At 35.7% G+C, this 16,946-nt stretch overlaps 1 protein-coding gene across 2 annotated transcripts in view; it reads right to left on the reverse strand.

The window, feature by feature from the left end:
• Nucleotides 1–671: 671 nt before the first annotated feature.
• Nucleotides 672–16,946, reverse strand: part of afg3l1 (AFG3-like AAA ATPase 1) — a 65,160-nt gene continuing 48,885 nt past the window's right edge. Inside the window, exons 11-18 of one of the 2 annotated variants that reach the window (XR_007935743.1) lie at nt 16,436–16,543; nt 15,157–15,282; nt 11,902–12,012; nt 10,540–10,655; nt 8,224–8,424; nt 6,668–6,862; nt 3,873–4,725; nt 672–3,840 (exon numbers count right to left, since the gene is read on the reverse strand). Coding sequence is in view for 1 of the 2 variants with exons in the window: in XM_028809847.2 (XP_028665680.1) it covers nt 4,498–4,725; nt 6,668–6,862; nt 8,224–8,424; nt 10,540–10,655; nt 11,902–12,012; nt 15,157–15,282; nt 16,436–16,543 (1,085 nt within the window). In the remaining variant the exon portion in view is untranslated. Of the gene's footprint in view, nt 4,726–6,667; nt 6,863–8,223; nt 8,425–10,539; nt 10,656–11,901; nt 12,013–15,156; nt 15,283–16,435; nt 16,544–16,946 lie in introns of both variants that reach the window. The other variant, XM_028809847.2, reaches the window with a different exon arrangement.

Here is a 16,946-nt window from a genome sequence, read left to right on the forward strand (position 1 = left end):
TAGATAGATAGATAGATAGATAGATAGATAGATAGATAGATAGATAGATAGATAGATAGATAGATAGATAGATAGATAGATAGATAGATAGATAGATAGATACTTTATTAATGATGCACCTTGAACACACGTATGCCAACTTTAGAGACAGTATGTCCGTGACCTATGACTTATCTCATCTTTTTCTCCTTGTGTTCTATCCTATGCAAGCTCATCCTTTAAATTTGGTTGTTTTAAGCTTTTTCTCAGAGCAATCTGGGAATGGAGCAGTGCTCAATCATAACAATAAGTGCCTGCTGTCTTGCTCTTCCTGATTTTTCATGAAATGTTTGCAGGTTTCTCTCAACTTTCTCTTTTTAATTAAATCCTCTTCATTATGGAATCCATAATCTCTAAGCTTAAAAGGAAACCCTCCACTAAGATGACATAAACTGCATAAAAAGCTTTTGCAATTTACACTTTAAAAAATACACCATGTCTAGTCATCTTCCTGACTGATCAGCACAAATTGCGATCTCACCAAATTCAGAAAAGGTACCAGTACAAGAAATACACAAGGGGGCTCACTCAGGGAGAATCGTGTCAGTTGTTTCATTCAAAGCTCAAATGCTCTTTTCAATTTTAAAACACTGTTACACAGACATTGGCAAATGTAAATGCAGAAGCCAAGACAAACTATAAACATTTAACTTTTATTTTTTTTTAAACAAAGTGACTGCTCCAACCAGGGATAATCAACTGGTTATCTCAGCAGATCCCCCACACACCCACCAGTATCAATACTTACAAAATGAAATAATAAACATTCCAGTGGGGAGAAGGTCAAGGCGTAAAATGTAAGATGAAAGCTGGCTCATTATATATGTGTAGCTAATTGGTCACACATCGAGATGATACTTTCAAATGGTCCATTTTAATCAGCACCATTTATTTATTTTTTTACACTTGATTTGAGATCCTGAAGAACTAAATTGTTGTTTGAACATTAAATTCTAGTTTTATGGGCATTCATTTCAAGCAATATTTACAATTATTTGTTCAAAATCCAAAATTAAATACCTGTTTCAGCTATAAAGGCACATAATGTTTAAAAAGCCCTTTATAAAAAATGTTAAAATTCAGGAAAATGATTTTGCTAAAAAGTTACCACATTCTTAATTAAACCCATGAGATGTAATCTTTAATGTTAATATTGGATTTTATACGTTTTAGTATGATTACTATTGCTTTATGATTTATTATTGGCAATATGAGATGAAATGGTATTCTGATACAATAAACTTTAATTAACTCAAAAGGATTAATGTGTTTCTGCCTTCATAAACTGCACTATACAGACTATAAAACACAATGATTAACAATCTACTGGTGCAGATGGCCTGCTGTGGGGATGTAGCAAGAAAGATTTCAAGGCAAGGCACAACAATAAGAAAAGTGGTCTCTTCTTAGTAAAGAGAGACACCTAGCAATTGGTCGCAATGACATAAAATTATATTACTGACAAAGAAAGCATGGCAGCTCCATATGAGGAACAAAGTAACTCAGGAGAGTTAAGATTATGAAGAGGAATACACATCTCTGTAGGGAGCAGGGACCATCATTTTTAACCATTAGAGCTAGTTGTAATTACACAAGGGTGCTGACCAGGGGTGATCATGCTTGGACAGGTGTCAGTGTTGTATTTCCTCTCCTGTGGATGATGCCCAGTGAGTAGTCTTGCAGAACCACACATATAACATAAATGTCTGGAGACAACATTGAGTGAATTCTGCTTAAAAGTAGGAGGCAACAATTAGTTCATTAAATGCGTAACATTTCTAAACCCATCCACTGCCTCATAAAGGCAGCACTCAGGGTACGAGCGGTGATTCTGAACTGCAGCGAGCGATGATGGTCTTGTTAATCAGCTCCAACACTGAGAAAGCTTCTGATTACGATGAACTGTCTACAGCCAAAAAGTCTTCTAAAAGACATATAAATGTGCATCTGCACACTGCATGTGTTACAAAAAAACAACCTGTTGCAAGGATCTGCAGTGGGTTGGCACCCTGCCCGGGATTGGTTCCTGCCTTGTGCCCTGTGTTGGCTGGGATTGGCTCCAGCAGACCCCCTTGACCCTGTGCTCGGATTCAGCGGGTTGGACAATGGATGGATGGATGGATGTTGCAAGGATAAACCTTTCTTTAAAATGACTTTATACTTTGAAATTTAAAGTTAATTAAAAGTGAATGATACACTGTTGCTGTTGTTCACAGTTACGGCAAAAGTGTACGATGTATGTTTGAAAGAACTGACAGCTATGTTCACGAAAATATGAATTGCAAAATATTAAGTCGAGTAAACAGTGTGTTGTACCTCACCCAAAAGGAGGTGAAAAGGACTAGCGTTAAGAGAGCTAATGATGAAGAGCAACAGGAAATGCTATTTTGGCACTCAAAACAAACCTAATGACATGGATACCACTCTGGCTGCATGTCTAAACGAATAACTAAAGGAAGTTCATATTACTGTGTACTTGGAAATTCAAACAAATCAAACCAGAATATAGCTTGAGCATTTTAACACATTGTATATCCACAGAATACAATGTTTATCTAAATTGTATTTGCTGTTGTTACAACATAAAGTGATGCTACAGTTAAATGATATTGCATGGGGCCAAGTAGTACCTGCAGAGGTCTAAGTGTGTGTGTCTGTCTGTCTGTCTGTTGCTTCTGTCTCTGCATTCATTACAAAATACAAACTCCTTGTGCTATTGAGCTTCTAAATTGAAAACTGAATTGAATTTTACCTTTGTATTTTCCCCCAGCATCAAGTTTTCTTTTCATTTTGCTTTTCTCTTTCCCCAAGAGAGAGTTAATTTAATATATTTGTCTAATGCATGAGTAGAAATTGCATACTGCAATCCCGAATGCTTAAAGTGTACAGACTGGAGGACTTGTGAGTGGATCGTTAGTAAAGAGCTCTGTGGGTGAAATCTTTTCAGCAGTGGATTTCCCTGTTATTTAACTACAAACTTTTCTATGAATTGTCTCCAGACTTGTATCCTCACTTTAGAATCACTTCTGGCCTGATGAGTCCACCCAGTGAGGGAATACTGGAGTTCTGCTGACTTTATGGAAGTGCAGCTAACCCAGTAGTTGCCTGGCACTTCAATTGGGCTTGACTGGGATAAAGAGGGCACTTCCCTGACCTACCAGGAAGCAACACTACAAAGGGGCCTTTGGATTCAAGACACGGAATGCAAATTTAAATCAACAATACCAGTCAAAGACCTTTCACAATAAAGCACATGACTGCAAAGAAAAATGACTCAAGTGGGCCAGATAGGAAGAAATGATTAGTTTCTTTCTACCATCTATATTTGGAATGCCACCCAAGTCATGTTTTCTATTTAATTATTACTGTTTTGATGAATTTATACTATGCAACTAAAGTTTAGACAAGCGATTTTTTTTTCTTGTTGTGGTTGTACCATAAAGTACCGCCATCAGAATATATTGACATGATTGACCCAGAATAATTACATAATTAAAGAAGGAAAATGATTAGAAATTTAACTGGATTTTCCACCTCTAAAGCACAAAATATTCTCAATGATTGTATGCTTTGGTTTCGACTCCTCCCTCTAGTGTCATAAATAGTCAAGGAAACTGAAACTGTTAATAAAAGTACTAGAAAAAGTGAATTACTGAAATATTCTTAAATATAAGGCATTATGGCTTCCAAATTACAAGTCATTAGATATTGGATGGAAAAAGTAAATATCTTTCCAAACACTGTACATAGTTAAAATATCTATAGAGCTAATAATAAATAATTTATCTATCCTATGGAATGCTAAAAAGAACCACTGTCATGTTTATCTAAACATGTCAAGAATAGTCAAAAAATGACATGAACTTTGCCTTTGCCTAACTGTTTCAGTATATAAATTAACCAAAATGCTATGCAAATATTATAGCTATGGTTTCACTGCATACATTTTACAATGAAGTACATTTGAACAAAGACTGGAAGCTCATATTTTCTTTCATGTTAAACAACATAAAAGTCTTAGTGATTAATGGGTTCATCTGTAAAATGGATTTTCTTTTAAATGAACACTTTTACCTTTATCTCTGTTAATACTGTAACACTGCATTACAAGTGAAATATTTATCTAGCTGTTTTAAAAACCTTTTGACTACAACATAACTAATTTTCACAGTATTCCTGTAAAATTACTCTATATGAGCAATCAATCCTGCTTACAAACAAGCCAAAAAAAAAAAAAGATTACATTCAAATGTACTCCATTGCTACACTGTGGCCACATTTGGAATGATGTCCTACCCAATGTATTATTATGTAACTTTAAAAACAATGTAATGCACATTCCTTTAATATGCTCAACAGAACATCAAAAAAATGTCTTATACTGTCACAATATAAACATGGGCAGTGTTGTTCGCTGATTTTTTTTTTTTTTTTTTTTACTTTATCGTTTGTGTCCAATTACACTGCCTGTTTCTCTTGTGTCATTGCTGGTGGATCAAATTGTTTTTTGCTCTTCTCTATGTCCCAGTTCTTTAGTCCTTCTGGTAAAGTGGTATCTTCTTCAAAACTTCCAGTTCCCTCCACAAACTCTTCATATGTAGACTTCTCCAAAAAAGGCCGTGGGCCTAACAATTCTAGCATATCAGCTTTCTCAAGAACCTCCTTCTCCAATAGCCTCTTTCCCACCTAGAGAAATAATTCATAAAACAATTACCTACACTGCAAAATACAACAGTCATTATTTTTAGGAATGGACAGTATTGACATTTAAAGTCTGTTTTTAACATGTGATAGTCCAGAAAATTTTATTTTTGATGCATGAAGCATATAGACACATTTTTATTTAGTTTTCTCTTGTGGTCTTGAACATTATTAGGCAAAGTTGTTAATGACTGGATGCCTTTAGATGGATTACTTCATTCACAAACTGGATCTGCTTTGTTTAGTGCAAGGTTGTGGGGAACCTGAGCCTACGATAGCAATTAAAAGTGTTCCAAAGGAACCAACATTTTTTAGGACAACTTTGCAAAGTACGGTCACTCATAACTGCACCTTTTCAATTTATTGCTGCCTGTCAACTTTACAGCATATCCATGGATAGTGGGACGAAACCCAAACTCCTAGTGGAATATTATATGAACATATGAAATCCATTCATGTGCAACAATCAAACTGGGCTTCACTGTCATTCCACTCAATAAACTGTAGTGACAGAATTAGTTTTACTGTGATAAAAATTCATTACTGTGTCACTAAAGAGCTCATGTTCTCTTGCATTAATCAGTAACAAACTTTCAGATAATACAGTCTGGCAATTCTAAGCTATTAATGTTAACTTGTTTTCAAAACAGTATTAGGAATGACAGGCCTGGACACACCTTCCCACAGAAAACATGAAAATGTAAATAAAACCATTATATAATGCTGAAAACTTACCAAAATATATTTCAAATTTACATTCTGGTGTTATCATCAGGATGTGTCAGACCCAGGACATGCTACATGGTTTACACAGCTGTGATGAAAAGTACAATGGACAAGTGCATCAAGGTGGTATTGGGCTTTCAATGATTTCTACAATTGTTCTTTTTCTGTGATAGAATGATTGCACAACATATAAAAAAAACAAGAAAAGTAGCACACAAGTTTGAATTTATTGTTGATTTTCTGAAACCATCACTGGGTCAAAACTATACATATACCTACTTGCTAAAAGTTCCAAAATGTGTTTTAATTTGGTGCCTCTTAACTGCCTGTTAGTGATCATGATTGAGTATGGAACATCAATCACATCTTTGTGTTGCTCATTTTAAGGCACTCATTGGAAATCCAAAGAGCTCAGTGCATTAACTGTACTCATAAGACAGGTCTATGTCAGGAAACCAACAAATCTGAATCAATTATACCAATTTTGCCTAGAAGAGTGGTCAAATATCTAACCATAATTCTTCCCAAAAAATGTTTTTGATGTCTACCAGAAGCTTCTGATCAGGGTGAAACAAGCTAAGTGACATATAACTAAATACTAGGTGTGTTAAATGTTTATTTTTACCCTGTATGGAATGATTTCAGAAAACCCATAATAAATTAGAACTTGTCATCTAAAATGTATGATTTTTTTTTTTGTAACAAAGATGTAGATTGTATAATCATTCTGTCACAAAAAGAGTACAGCTGTACAAATTATTGATAGCCCAATACTGTCCTGGCATACATGTCTGTTAAATGAGTGTATGGAACTTTTTATCTCAGCTGTGTCTCTTGCCCAACTTATGAACACCAAGGAATTCCCCACTGGAACCTGTAGCTAGTGATAGGGAAGTTTGGGCTGACCCACTTGGCTTGCTGCCACTGTGATTCTCACCAACAAAAGTTGTTTAAGAAGGTGAGATGAAAGGATTTAAATTGAATAAAGTGTCTGCACATTAAATGTTTTCAATATTTGTTCATAAGTCCTTAATTTAAGCAAGACAGTAACTACTAACTGTAGGGGTGCTATGAAAATTAGAAATGCATTTGTGATTCCATACAGTAATATTTATTTAAGATTCAATAATCTAGAAACTAAGGTTAACAGATGAGATTTTTATGTTACCCATGGATGTTTATAACTTGCTTAGCACATCACCTTTTCAACAAGCTCCCGCTTTTCAGTAAGAAGATTCAGTGTCCTTTCATGAGCAGAGTTAATGAGGCAGCGGACCTCTTCATCAATAAGCTGTGCAGTTGCTTCACTATAGGGCTTTTCCAATACCATCTCCCCTTGTCTGGGAAGGTCAAAAGAAACCTGGCCAATCTTATCACTCATACCAAACTGGACAACCTACACCCAAAAAAAAAAATTATGAAGACAGTGTCAAAAACACCAGTTCAAAATGAAATATACACAATACATATATATAAATAACCAAACTACTATGTGTAACCCATTAGCTGTGTAAGTTGGGTTATTAATGTATTAACATAAACTCAACCAATCTGCTCATCTGTGTCATATTTTCAGTTTATATTTAATATGAATAATATACTTTTGAAAACAGATAATCCATTTTAAAGGGGCTATAATAAATCAAAAGGGTATTTATAAAATTATAGAATGTTTGAAGAAAATTCTTAAAAAAAAACACATGCCATGCCTGTAAAAAGTATTCACTGCCAAATCCAATCCAATGTGATTCAGTGTTGTATAATAACAACAACATGTGGAAACTTCCAAAAGGTTAATACTTTTTATAGACACAATATTACAGGACAGACAAGATAAATGTCCCATGTGGATTCTAGCTCACTAACATGCCTACATTTTTTGATATTAGTGCATCAGCCCTTCATGTTTGTTAGTAGATTGGTCTTTTACTGTGGAGATTCTTTTGTTGTCACTGGTTGGTCCTGTTCCAATACAAAGTGTGTTGTAAAAGTATTCACACCTTCCCATAGTTTTAAGAATTTATTAAATGCAAACAATGTCAAATTATTTATGATGGGGTAATTATTTTTGCAACACACAAAACCCATATAATATAATAGGGGTGTTCAAATATAAACAGGAATTTACGAGCTACACTTTATTTACTAAATACAATGAAACAACTTACACACTATTTTTCTATGTAGTCTCCTTCCACTGCAATAGACTTATTCCAGCACTCAAGAAGCTTCTTAATTCTAGAAGAATATAAATCTTTTGACTGCATATTGAACCATTCTTGTAACAGTGTCAATAACCTTCTTGTTCAACTTGAATTTCTTCCCTCCTAAAAATTCCTTAAGTGGACCAAAGAGATGACAGTTCCTCTCTGAATGACTTGCACCAATCATACACTCTAGACTGAGAGAGACACTAATACCCCAAACTGATTTTTAAGTCTCAAGATAAATCTGAGATGGAACGACTCCTTTATTTGTCAAAAGCACTACTGTGTACCTCCTGCTCCGACATGTTGATTACAACTGACAAGAACGGGGGAAAGAGCAGCTAGCACAACTAACGACAAGTTCAAACATGCATATGTTTGTCCATTGAGTCATGTCTACATTACACTCTTCTTAAGAATAGAGCATGAAAAGTCCTGTTTATAACTGAACACCTGTCGTATATCAGCATTTAACAATACCATAGAAAGTTAACTAACAGGAATCTAACATTTATTTGATATTTTTTGAACAAACTAAAATGGAGGATACCTGAGCATAAGCACTCTGAGTAATCTTTTTCAAGTCATCCTGAGCACCTGTGGTGATTTTTCCAAAGAAGATCTGCTCAGCAACACGCCCACCGAGCATCATGCACATGCGATCAAATAGCTGCTCCCTGGTGTACAAGTACTGCTCTTTAGGAAGATACTGAGCATACCCCAAACCTTTCCCCCTTGGAATAATAGAAACCTAAAAAAAAAAAAAAAATACAGATACAATCTAGTATCTAAACTAAATGCAAAAGTAAACAGAACAAAGATCATTTCCAGCTCATAAAATGCATTGTTTCATTTTTATTTTATTCTTATCTGGTTTGTAGGGAGCTGAAGATGATGGTAGAGTAATGACTAGTGAGGCAGAGAACAACTCATAATAATAATAATAATAATAATTCTTTACATTTATATAGCACTTTTCTCACTACTCAAAGCGCTCTCCACACAGGGAGGACCTGGGCAGCGAACCCACAATCTCCTTACTGCAAAGCAGCAGCACTACCACTGCACCACCTGTGAGTACGGTAACTGCATTAAATATTTATGTACAGTCCTATTACTCTAACATCATCTAACATTGATCTGTCTTTAGATTTGGTATGGAAATAATGAGGAGAACACACATATTCCCACAAAGAAGGAAATAAATCCATTTAGGATACAAGAGCTGTGAGGGAGCAGCGCCATCTGCTGCCCACTGACAACTTTATAACTTTGTGTGCATACTTTCTCTATTCCTATTCATGATCTCTGAATAACATGTACAAAGTGAAATGATTTCATCTAATTATCACCTAGATAACAGAAACTTCCAGAATATTTAGTATGGTTCAGTGGTGGTAAGTTGTTAAGTTCTAGGAGAAGTAAAACAGAATCAACCTATAGAATTCCCAACAACTTAATTAACCATGGAGATAGTTATAGTGTTGGAGATTCACCAATATAGCATTTTTATTATAGTCAAAAAGATTTCAAAGTGATCTTTTACAAATTAAGCATGAGTGGTGATGTTCTTTTTTGATATCAAATATTCTCCTGGCAGTTCTTTCAAAAAAGCTGTGGGCATTCCATTTGCATTATATTACTTAGACATGAACACAGGCATTACCTTGTCTTTCAGACGACCAACAGTATGCTAGTTAATGTATTGCAATTTTAAATGAGGCCCAACTCTAGTTATGACTGACAGCGAAGTTAAAATTTTCCCAATTTTACCTATTTTATATTGCAACAGACTATTAATTCAACTCTCAATGGCCTTATGAGTATGTGAAACAATCTTTTTGATAATCTCTTACATCTCTTTAGAGTGTGACATAGCATTTTAGACTATACAGTCTGAATACAATTGCCTGTGTTACATACTGTATTCCTGATTATGCTTAATAAAGTTTATCCTCGTGATTGACTCTTTGATCAATTAACTTGGCACCCAGACTTTTTAAATCTTTATTTCTTTTTCTACTGCATGACTCTGCTTCTCAATTTCTCTAAACAATACATACACTGCATATTTATTATTAAAAACCAGTTCTTTTGTAAAATAATATGGATTGTAAAACATTAACGAAAAAAATGCATTTGAAAACCAAAACACCCCCTTCCCATATTTAAGAATTTTTTAAAAATATTTATTGAAAACTAACACATATAGCAGCTAAAAATAAACAGCATGAAGGCATGGTCAAGAGCTTTCAGCTGCTGTTCTAATTAACAAGATGTGTGATCTGAGTTATTTTGACAAATATATGATTGTTGGTTTCAAAAATGGTGATTCTAGCATTTCAGATTTTTACACACAAAAAACCTCTGAAGTTTACAGAGAATGACACAATAAATAAATAAATAAATAAAAAGTCTAAGTAATATTCCTATAACCTTGATGAACTCATGCCTCAGAGAATTTAAGCAATTCACAAAAGTAGATGCAATCTGCTACTACATATTGGAAATTTTCCTAAGAATGCGGCTGCTTGAGTATATTTGAGTGCTTATGTTTGGCACCCATCAATGACTATTTGTTTCAAGAACCATTTAAGTAAACATCCAATAGGAAGGCAATTAACAAATATAGGATTGGATAAAGTATACAGTACACTATTGTTACTTCCTGTATGAGAAGCATACACGTGGCATACTTTAAAATAGTAGGTATACAATCACAAGAATAGCCTTCAAGTTTAGTACTTCAAGCAGAAGTTTCAAAGCTAGGACTTAAGTTAGACTCATACATTCATTAATTCACTCGTTCATTTACTGAACCTGAAATACAGGTTTGTGGAGGTCCAAAATAAGCATAAAATATTACCTTGAGCAAAGGATCAGCATGTTCCAAAAACCAGCCAACAACAGCATGGCCAGCTTCATGATATGCAACAGTTTTCTTTTCAGCTGGCTGAAGAACCTGGGTCTTCTTTTCCAGACCTGATAAAATGTTAAATGGGTATTTGTTGTACATCAGAAATGTATTACATAATGCCTATTTTACACAAACATACGATGACTCACAAATATCATAGTATGAATTGCAGTATTAAAAGATAACTTTTTCATGTCAAAGTTACAAATATGCTATATATGCATTTGTCATGTGAAATTGCATTCTAAAGTTAAGTACTTTCAATAAATTAAAAGAAATCTTGACCACTCTGGTGTTTTACATTGCAGTCTATGGGGCACTGAGAAAAAGCTTAAAAACATACTAAATAAGCTAAGACAGTTGCCAGGTATTGATCCAAACCTTCCTCGTTACTAAGGCATGTTTGTGACAACAAAACAGATTAGGAAATAATCATTTTATTGCATATACCCTGGTACTATTTTCCTTATGGTAAGGATACATTTTACAGTATATTGGCTTTTGCAAATTCTCACGTACAGTAAATACTGAACTAAATCAAACCAAAACCAACCACATGGCAGGAAAAGTTTACTGCGATTTGGTCTTCTGAGAGGAAAACACCCCCAGGGTGGGGGTGAAGATTAAGTGCTGAGCTATCACGCATGGTTGGTCTTATTTTAAAGTGGCTGAATTTCATAATATTGATGTTTTATTTGTTTAAAAACAGCATGTATAAACAATTTACGATGAAAGTGTAATCTCAAGATGCAGATAAATGTGGATTTCATTAACTTCTGTACATTTTATATCTGTATAGGATTCAAAAAATTTCACTTGAATTCTTATACAGTATTATGGATACATTCTATTTCAATTGGGTTATATGTGTTTCAGATTAATTATTATGATTCTAGATGAGACCAAAATGCAATACTAATTAAAAACACCATTGTAGCATTAAAGAACTGCATAATATGAAAAGTAAGGCTGGGAGCCAACAAAGCACTTAAGAAATGTAAATACATTATATATAAAACTACTTCAAAGTGGACTAGAGCAATAAAGATTCGAAACTATTAATTAGTTTTTCAAAAAGACAGTTACAAGAAAAGATGCCTTATATATGATCTCATCTTTAATGTTAATTAAATTTCTCACAAAATGAATTACAGATTAGTACTTGTAAACTGATTTAAACTCAGTATTACAACAGTTACAGCATCCTCCCTATATTTCAGAATGTAAACCTTGTATGACAAATAAAGTTCTATCTCTCTCTCTATCTGTCAAACTACCAACCTATCTAATTGAATCCTTCATGTTTCTTACCTCCAATTACGCGCTCAATGGCTTGCTCAAAGTGTTTTGAAAGTATGAACTCATTTAGATGCCTTGCAGCAATCAGAGCAGCTTCATTGCACACATTAGCAATATCCGCTCCTAAAAAAAATAAATAAATAACCAAAGTTTGCTCCTTGCTGACTAATAATGTCATAATGCATACAGTAACAAGGTATTTTAAAATCTGTAAAATCCAAATTGCCAACCCACTGCCAGTTTATTTTAGGGCTAACTCATGCACAGTCATACTCACACAACTACATACAACTACTATTGATATATTTTGATGTAAATGTAAAAACAAATCAGAAACTAAAACCAGTATAAATAAATATCCATCCATCTATCCATTCTCATCCGCTTATCCGAGGTCGGGTCGCGGGGGCAGCAGCTTGAGCAGAAATGCCCAGACTTCCCTCTCCCCGGCCACTTCTTCTAGCTCTTCCGGGGGAATCCCAAGGCGTTCCCAGGCCAGCCGAGAAACATAGTCCCTCCAGCGTGTCCTGGGTCTTCCCCTGGGCCTCCTCCCGGTTGGACGTGCCCGGAACACCTCACCAGGGAGGCGTCCAGGAGGCATCCTGATCAGATACTGAGCCACCTCATCTGACTCCTCTCGATGCGGAGGAGCAGTGGCTCTACTCTGAGCCCCTCCCGGATGACTGAGCTTCTCACCCTATCTTTATGGGAAAGCCCAGACACCCTACGGAGGAAACTCATTTCCCCAGATACCCTACGGAGGAAACTCATTTCAGCCACTTGCATTCGCGATCTCGTTCTTTCGGTCACTACCCATACCTCATGACCATAGGTGAGGGTTGGAACATAGATTGACTGGTAAATTGAGAGCTTCGCCTTGCGGCTCAGCTCCTTTTTCACCACGACAGACCGATGCAGAGCCCGCATTACTGCTGATGCCACACCGATCCGCCTGTTGATCTCACACTTCATTCTTCCCTCACTCGTGAACAAGATCCCGAGATACTTGAACTCCTCCACTTGAGGCAGGATCTCGCTACCAACCCTGAGAGGGCACTCCACCCTTTTCCGGCTGAGGACCATGGTCTCGGATTTGGAGGTGCTGATTCCCATCCCAGCCACTTCACAATCAGCTGCGAACCAATCCAGAGAGAGCTGAAGATCACGGCCTGAGGAAGCAAACAGGACAACATCATCTGCAAAAAGCAGTGACCCAATCCTGAGTCCACCAAACCGGACCCCCTCAACGCCCTGGCTGCGCCTAGAATTTCTGTCCATAAAAGTTATGAACAGAATTGGTGACAAAGGGCAGCCCTGGTGGAGTCCAACTCTCACTGGAAACGGGTTCGACTTAGTGCGACAATGCGGACCAAGCTCTGGTACAGATCGTACAGGGACCGAACAGCCCTTATCAAGGGATCTGGTACCCCATACTCTCGGAGTACCCCCCACAGGATTCCCCGAGGGACACGGTTGAATGCCTTTTCCAAGTCCACAAAACACATGTACTCTGGTTGGGCAAACTCCCATGCACCCTCCAGGATCCTGCTAAGGGTGTAGAGCTGGTCCACTGTTCCGCGACCAGGATGAAAACCACACTGTTCCTCCTGAATCCGAGGCTCAACTATCCGATGGACCCTCCTCTCCAGAACCCCCGAATAGACTTTTCCAGGGAGGCTGAGGAGTGTGATCCCTCTGTAGTTGGAACACACCCTCTGGTCCCCCTTCTTAAAGAGGGGGACCACCACCCCGGTCTGTAAATAAATAACTTAATTATATTTCTATTCAATCATTACTATAATCTTTTTAAGATAAGCCTATGGCTACAAAGTATTTTCTTACAGTTACTGTTTACATTAAGATGTGAGTTTAGAAAAAAAAAAAAACAACTTTTAACAATTGCATGTAATAATGCTTTCATATTATATTACAATTCTGATCAAGATGTAAAAGTAAACAAATGCAAGTGACACAAAAATACTATCATTGTACTACTAATGCTATTGGTAATACATGACATTGGTTTATCCATTAGACCATAACTTGGTATGAAGAGCAACAAGAAAAAAGAGAGACCACAAAAAACAAAGATGTCACATTATACAATAAGGGAAAACTGAAGTATCAAAAGTTCTTACTAAAATAATGGTTAAACTCTTCAAAAAAGAGAGAAAGTTGCAAAGACAACGAAACTTTACAAGAAAAAGAGAAGTTCTCTGTAGAAAGCAAAATTGATAGTATCTAGGCTCATTTCCCAGAGATCCATAAACCAGTTCTATATAGAGAAAAAACAGATCTATTAGCAATCAATATTGTTTCACCAAAACAAAGCCCAGGCAAAAAATAAAAAATAAAATGTTGCTTATTTAATTCTACAGTATTAAATGTAGCTGTGACCTATGACATTTATTCTCAGCAACTGTATGATACAGGATTTAAAGATCAGTAAGATGATTAAAGTCTATAAATGGAATACTTCTCAACAGCAAAAGCGCGCACACACACACACACACAATGTGTACACACTGGTACAACTTTGCATTTTTGCACAGAACTGTTTTGGAACAGTGCTTATAAGGAATAAGAACCAAGATTTATATACTACTAGCCGTTCCCCATGGCTCTGCCCGTGTAGTAGTGAAAAAGAACAAACTTTAAAAATCAATAAATAAACAGGTATCGCTAGCTAAGTGGAGGCAAGGCAACTTGAATGGAGGCTGGCGCGTGAGTGAGGGCGGACCAGCTCGGCTCCCCACTCCTGACGTCATGTTTCCCTATCCCCTCAGCTGGCAGCCTCTGTCTTGGATTCAAAACGAATAACATCGCTCCAGAAAACAAACTATGATACTTAGCATGATGAAAGAAGTCACAAAATTAACCAGAATGTTGAAGCAAATTATAGAAAAAAACCTGATCTAAATCCGTTAAGTAGTTCTCTCGTTAAAAGTGGACAGACACTGAGACAGACAGACGTTGGATTACTGTATATATATATATATATATATATATATATATATATATATATATGTGTGTGTACACACACATATATATAGAGAGATATATTAAAAAAAAAATCAAATTTGTGGCTTTACATCAGTACCATGGAATGGCACTCATTTCACAAATGATTCAAACACATTTGCTGCAGTTCAGATAATTCCTCCTCCATTATGGACTATAACTATTCTTGAAATCATAAAATTTTTGCAGCACACTTTCAAGTGTTTATGAACATGAATGTGTACAAAACATAACCATATTGTTTACCAGTGAAGCCAGGTGTAAGGGTTGCAAGTTTTCTCGCTAATGCATCTTTCTCAATTTGTGAATCCAGCTTTAGCGGACGAAGGTGTACTTTGAAGATAGAAGCTCTTCCTTTGATGTCTGGTGGACCTGAGAAGATAATTTTATACAGGAAAGATAAAACAAAATAGGATATATAAATTCTCCCTGCAATTTTTTATTTGTGAAAATGATGAAAAAATGAAGTATCTATATGAGGTGAGGTTTCTGATAAATATGAAAAGGCTTGTTGAACTAAAAGAAAAGTAAAACACTAAAGTACAATTATTACGAAACTGTACTATGTAACAAATATTACCAAATTAAGTCATTTCATGACTCTTAAGAAGTAAAATAAAAATGAAGCAACCACCACACATTAAATTTCTGCCATCAGTGTCCCAACATGCTGTTTATAATGGCTGTGGGGTTCATTAAACTAACTTGCTGGGAAAAATAAAATTTCGTTGGGTTGTTAGGAATAAATATCACATGCCAAGTCGCAAAAAAATTCTTATTTTTTCAAAACAAAAGAAGCATTTTTCTTAAATATAATTAAACACAATAGAACCCCAGGCAGATTAACAGAGGTTCTGCATTATCTCAGGAAAATCTATAAGTGTAATACACTGCTTTCATACAATTCATAAAAACACCAAGCGCGTACTGTATTTTTAACCTTGACTGTACTGAGTGAGTGGTCAAAGAGCTGGGGAATGTGGGTGTGATTCACTCACCCTCTCCAACTACAACCTTCGGCTACAGTCTTTGTGTTACCAACACTGACCGTGTGCACATGCTCTTAATGTTTCATTCACTTAGGAATTTTGTGTTTATAAGACAATGAGGAGTCTAAGCAGTCTAAATTCCATTGAAACAACATTTTTGTATATTGGTCAGCAGTAATACACTACACACCCATCAACATTTTGATTCTGAGGCGACTGCGGAATATAATATTTACTAAGTTATAAAAAGAGGCTTAAAAGTGATACTACAGCATATAAACTGACAACATTTTTTATATTTGCAATTTATTTAATCTAAAATGGTCATGGCCACCCATTTTATCGGAGTTTTCAATTATCCAAATTAGCATCAGTCTGGGTTCTATTGTACTATTGATGTATTTAACACTACAAATGAGACTGGTCACTAAATACAATATATTTGATGTTTTTCTGACATTTCACTTGAAATGTGCAGCACAGACACACAATGGGGCATGTATTATATCATCATGATAAGAAAATGCTTTCATTACCAATATAAATCTGCCGGTCAAATCTTCCTGGTCTCATTAGAGCTGGATCCAAGATATCCGGTCTATTGGTTCCCGCAAGAACAACAACATTTGTGCTTGAGTTGAAACCTGAACACATTAAAAACAGGAAACTGGTTTAAACACTGTAAAACTTTATTGACCTTAATCATTGAACAAAATAGTGTACTTTTTAATGGACTTTGCTATGATTTCATATTATTTATTCATTCTTTATTAAAAATACTGTGGCATCTTGGAATCTACTTGGAACCTACTGTGCACACTGGTTCTTTTCCTTGTTCTTTGTATAATATTAAGACTCACAAAATCTGTTCTTATCTTTTAGACTTATTTAGAGATGAAAACTGGACAAGTCATTAGGTTAACAAAAAAACTGTACAAACTGTAAAAGTAACTTTAATATATTATCAGTACATAAGTAATAATCACTCTGCTAGGCACCAAAACCCAGATCAAGCCAATATGACACTGTAGTAAATCATTTCAATTA

The sequence above is a fragment of the Erpetoichthys calabaricus genome, chromosome 9 (genome assembly GCF_900747795.2).
Source record: "Erpetoichthys calabaricus chromosome 9, fErpCal1.3, whole genome shotgun sequence".
Classification (NCBI taxonomy): domain Eukaryota; kingdom Metazoa; phylum Chordata; class Cladistia; order Polypteriformes; family Polypteridae; genus Erpetoichthys; species Erpetoichthys calabaricus.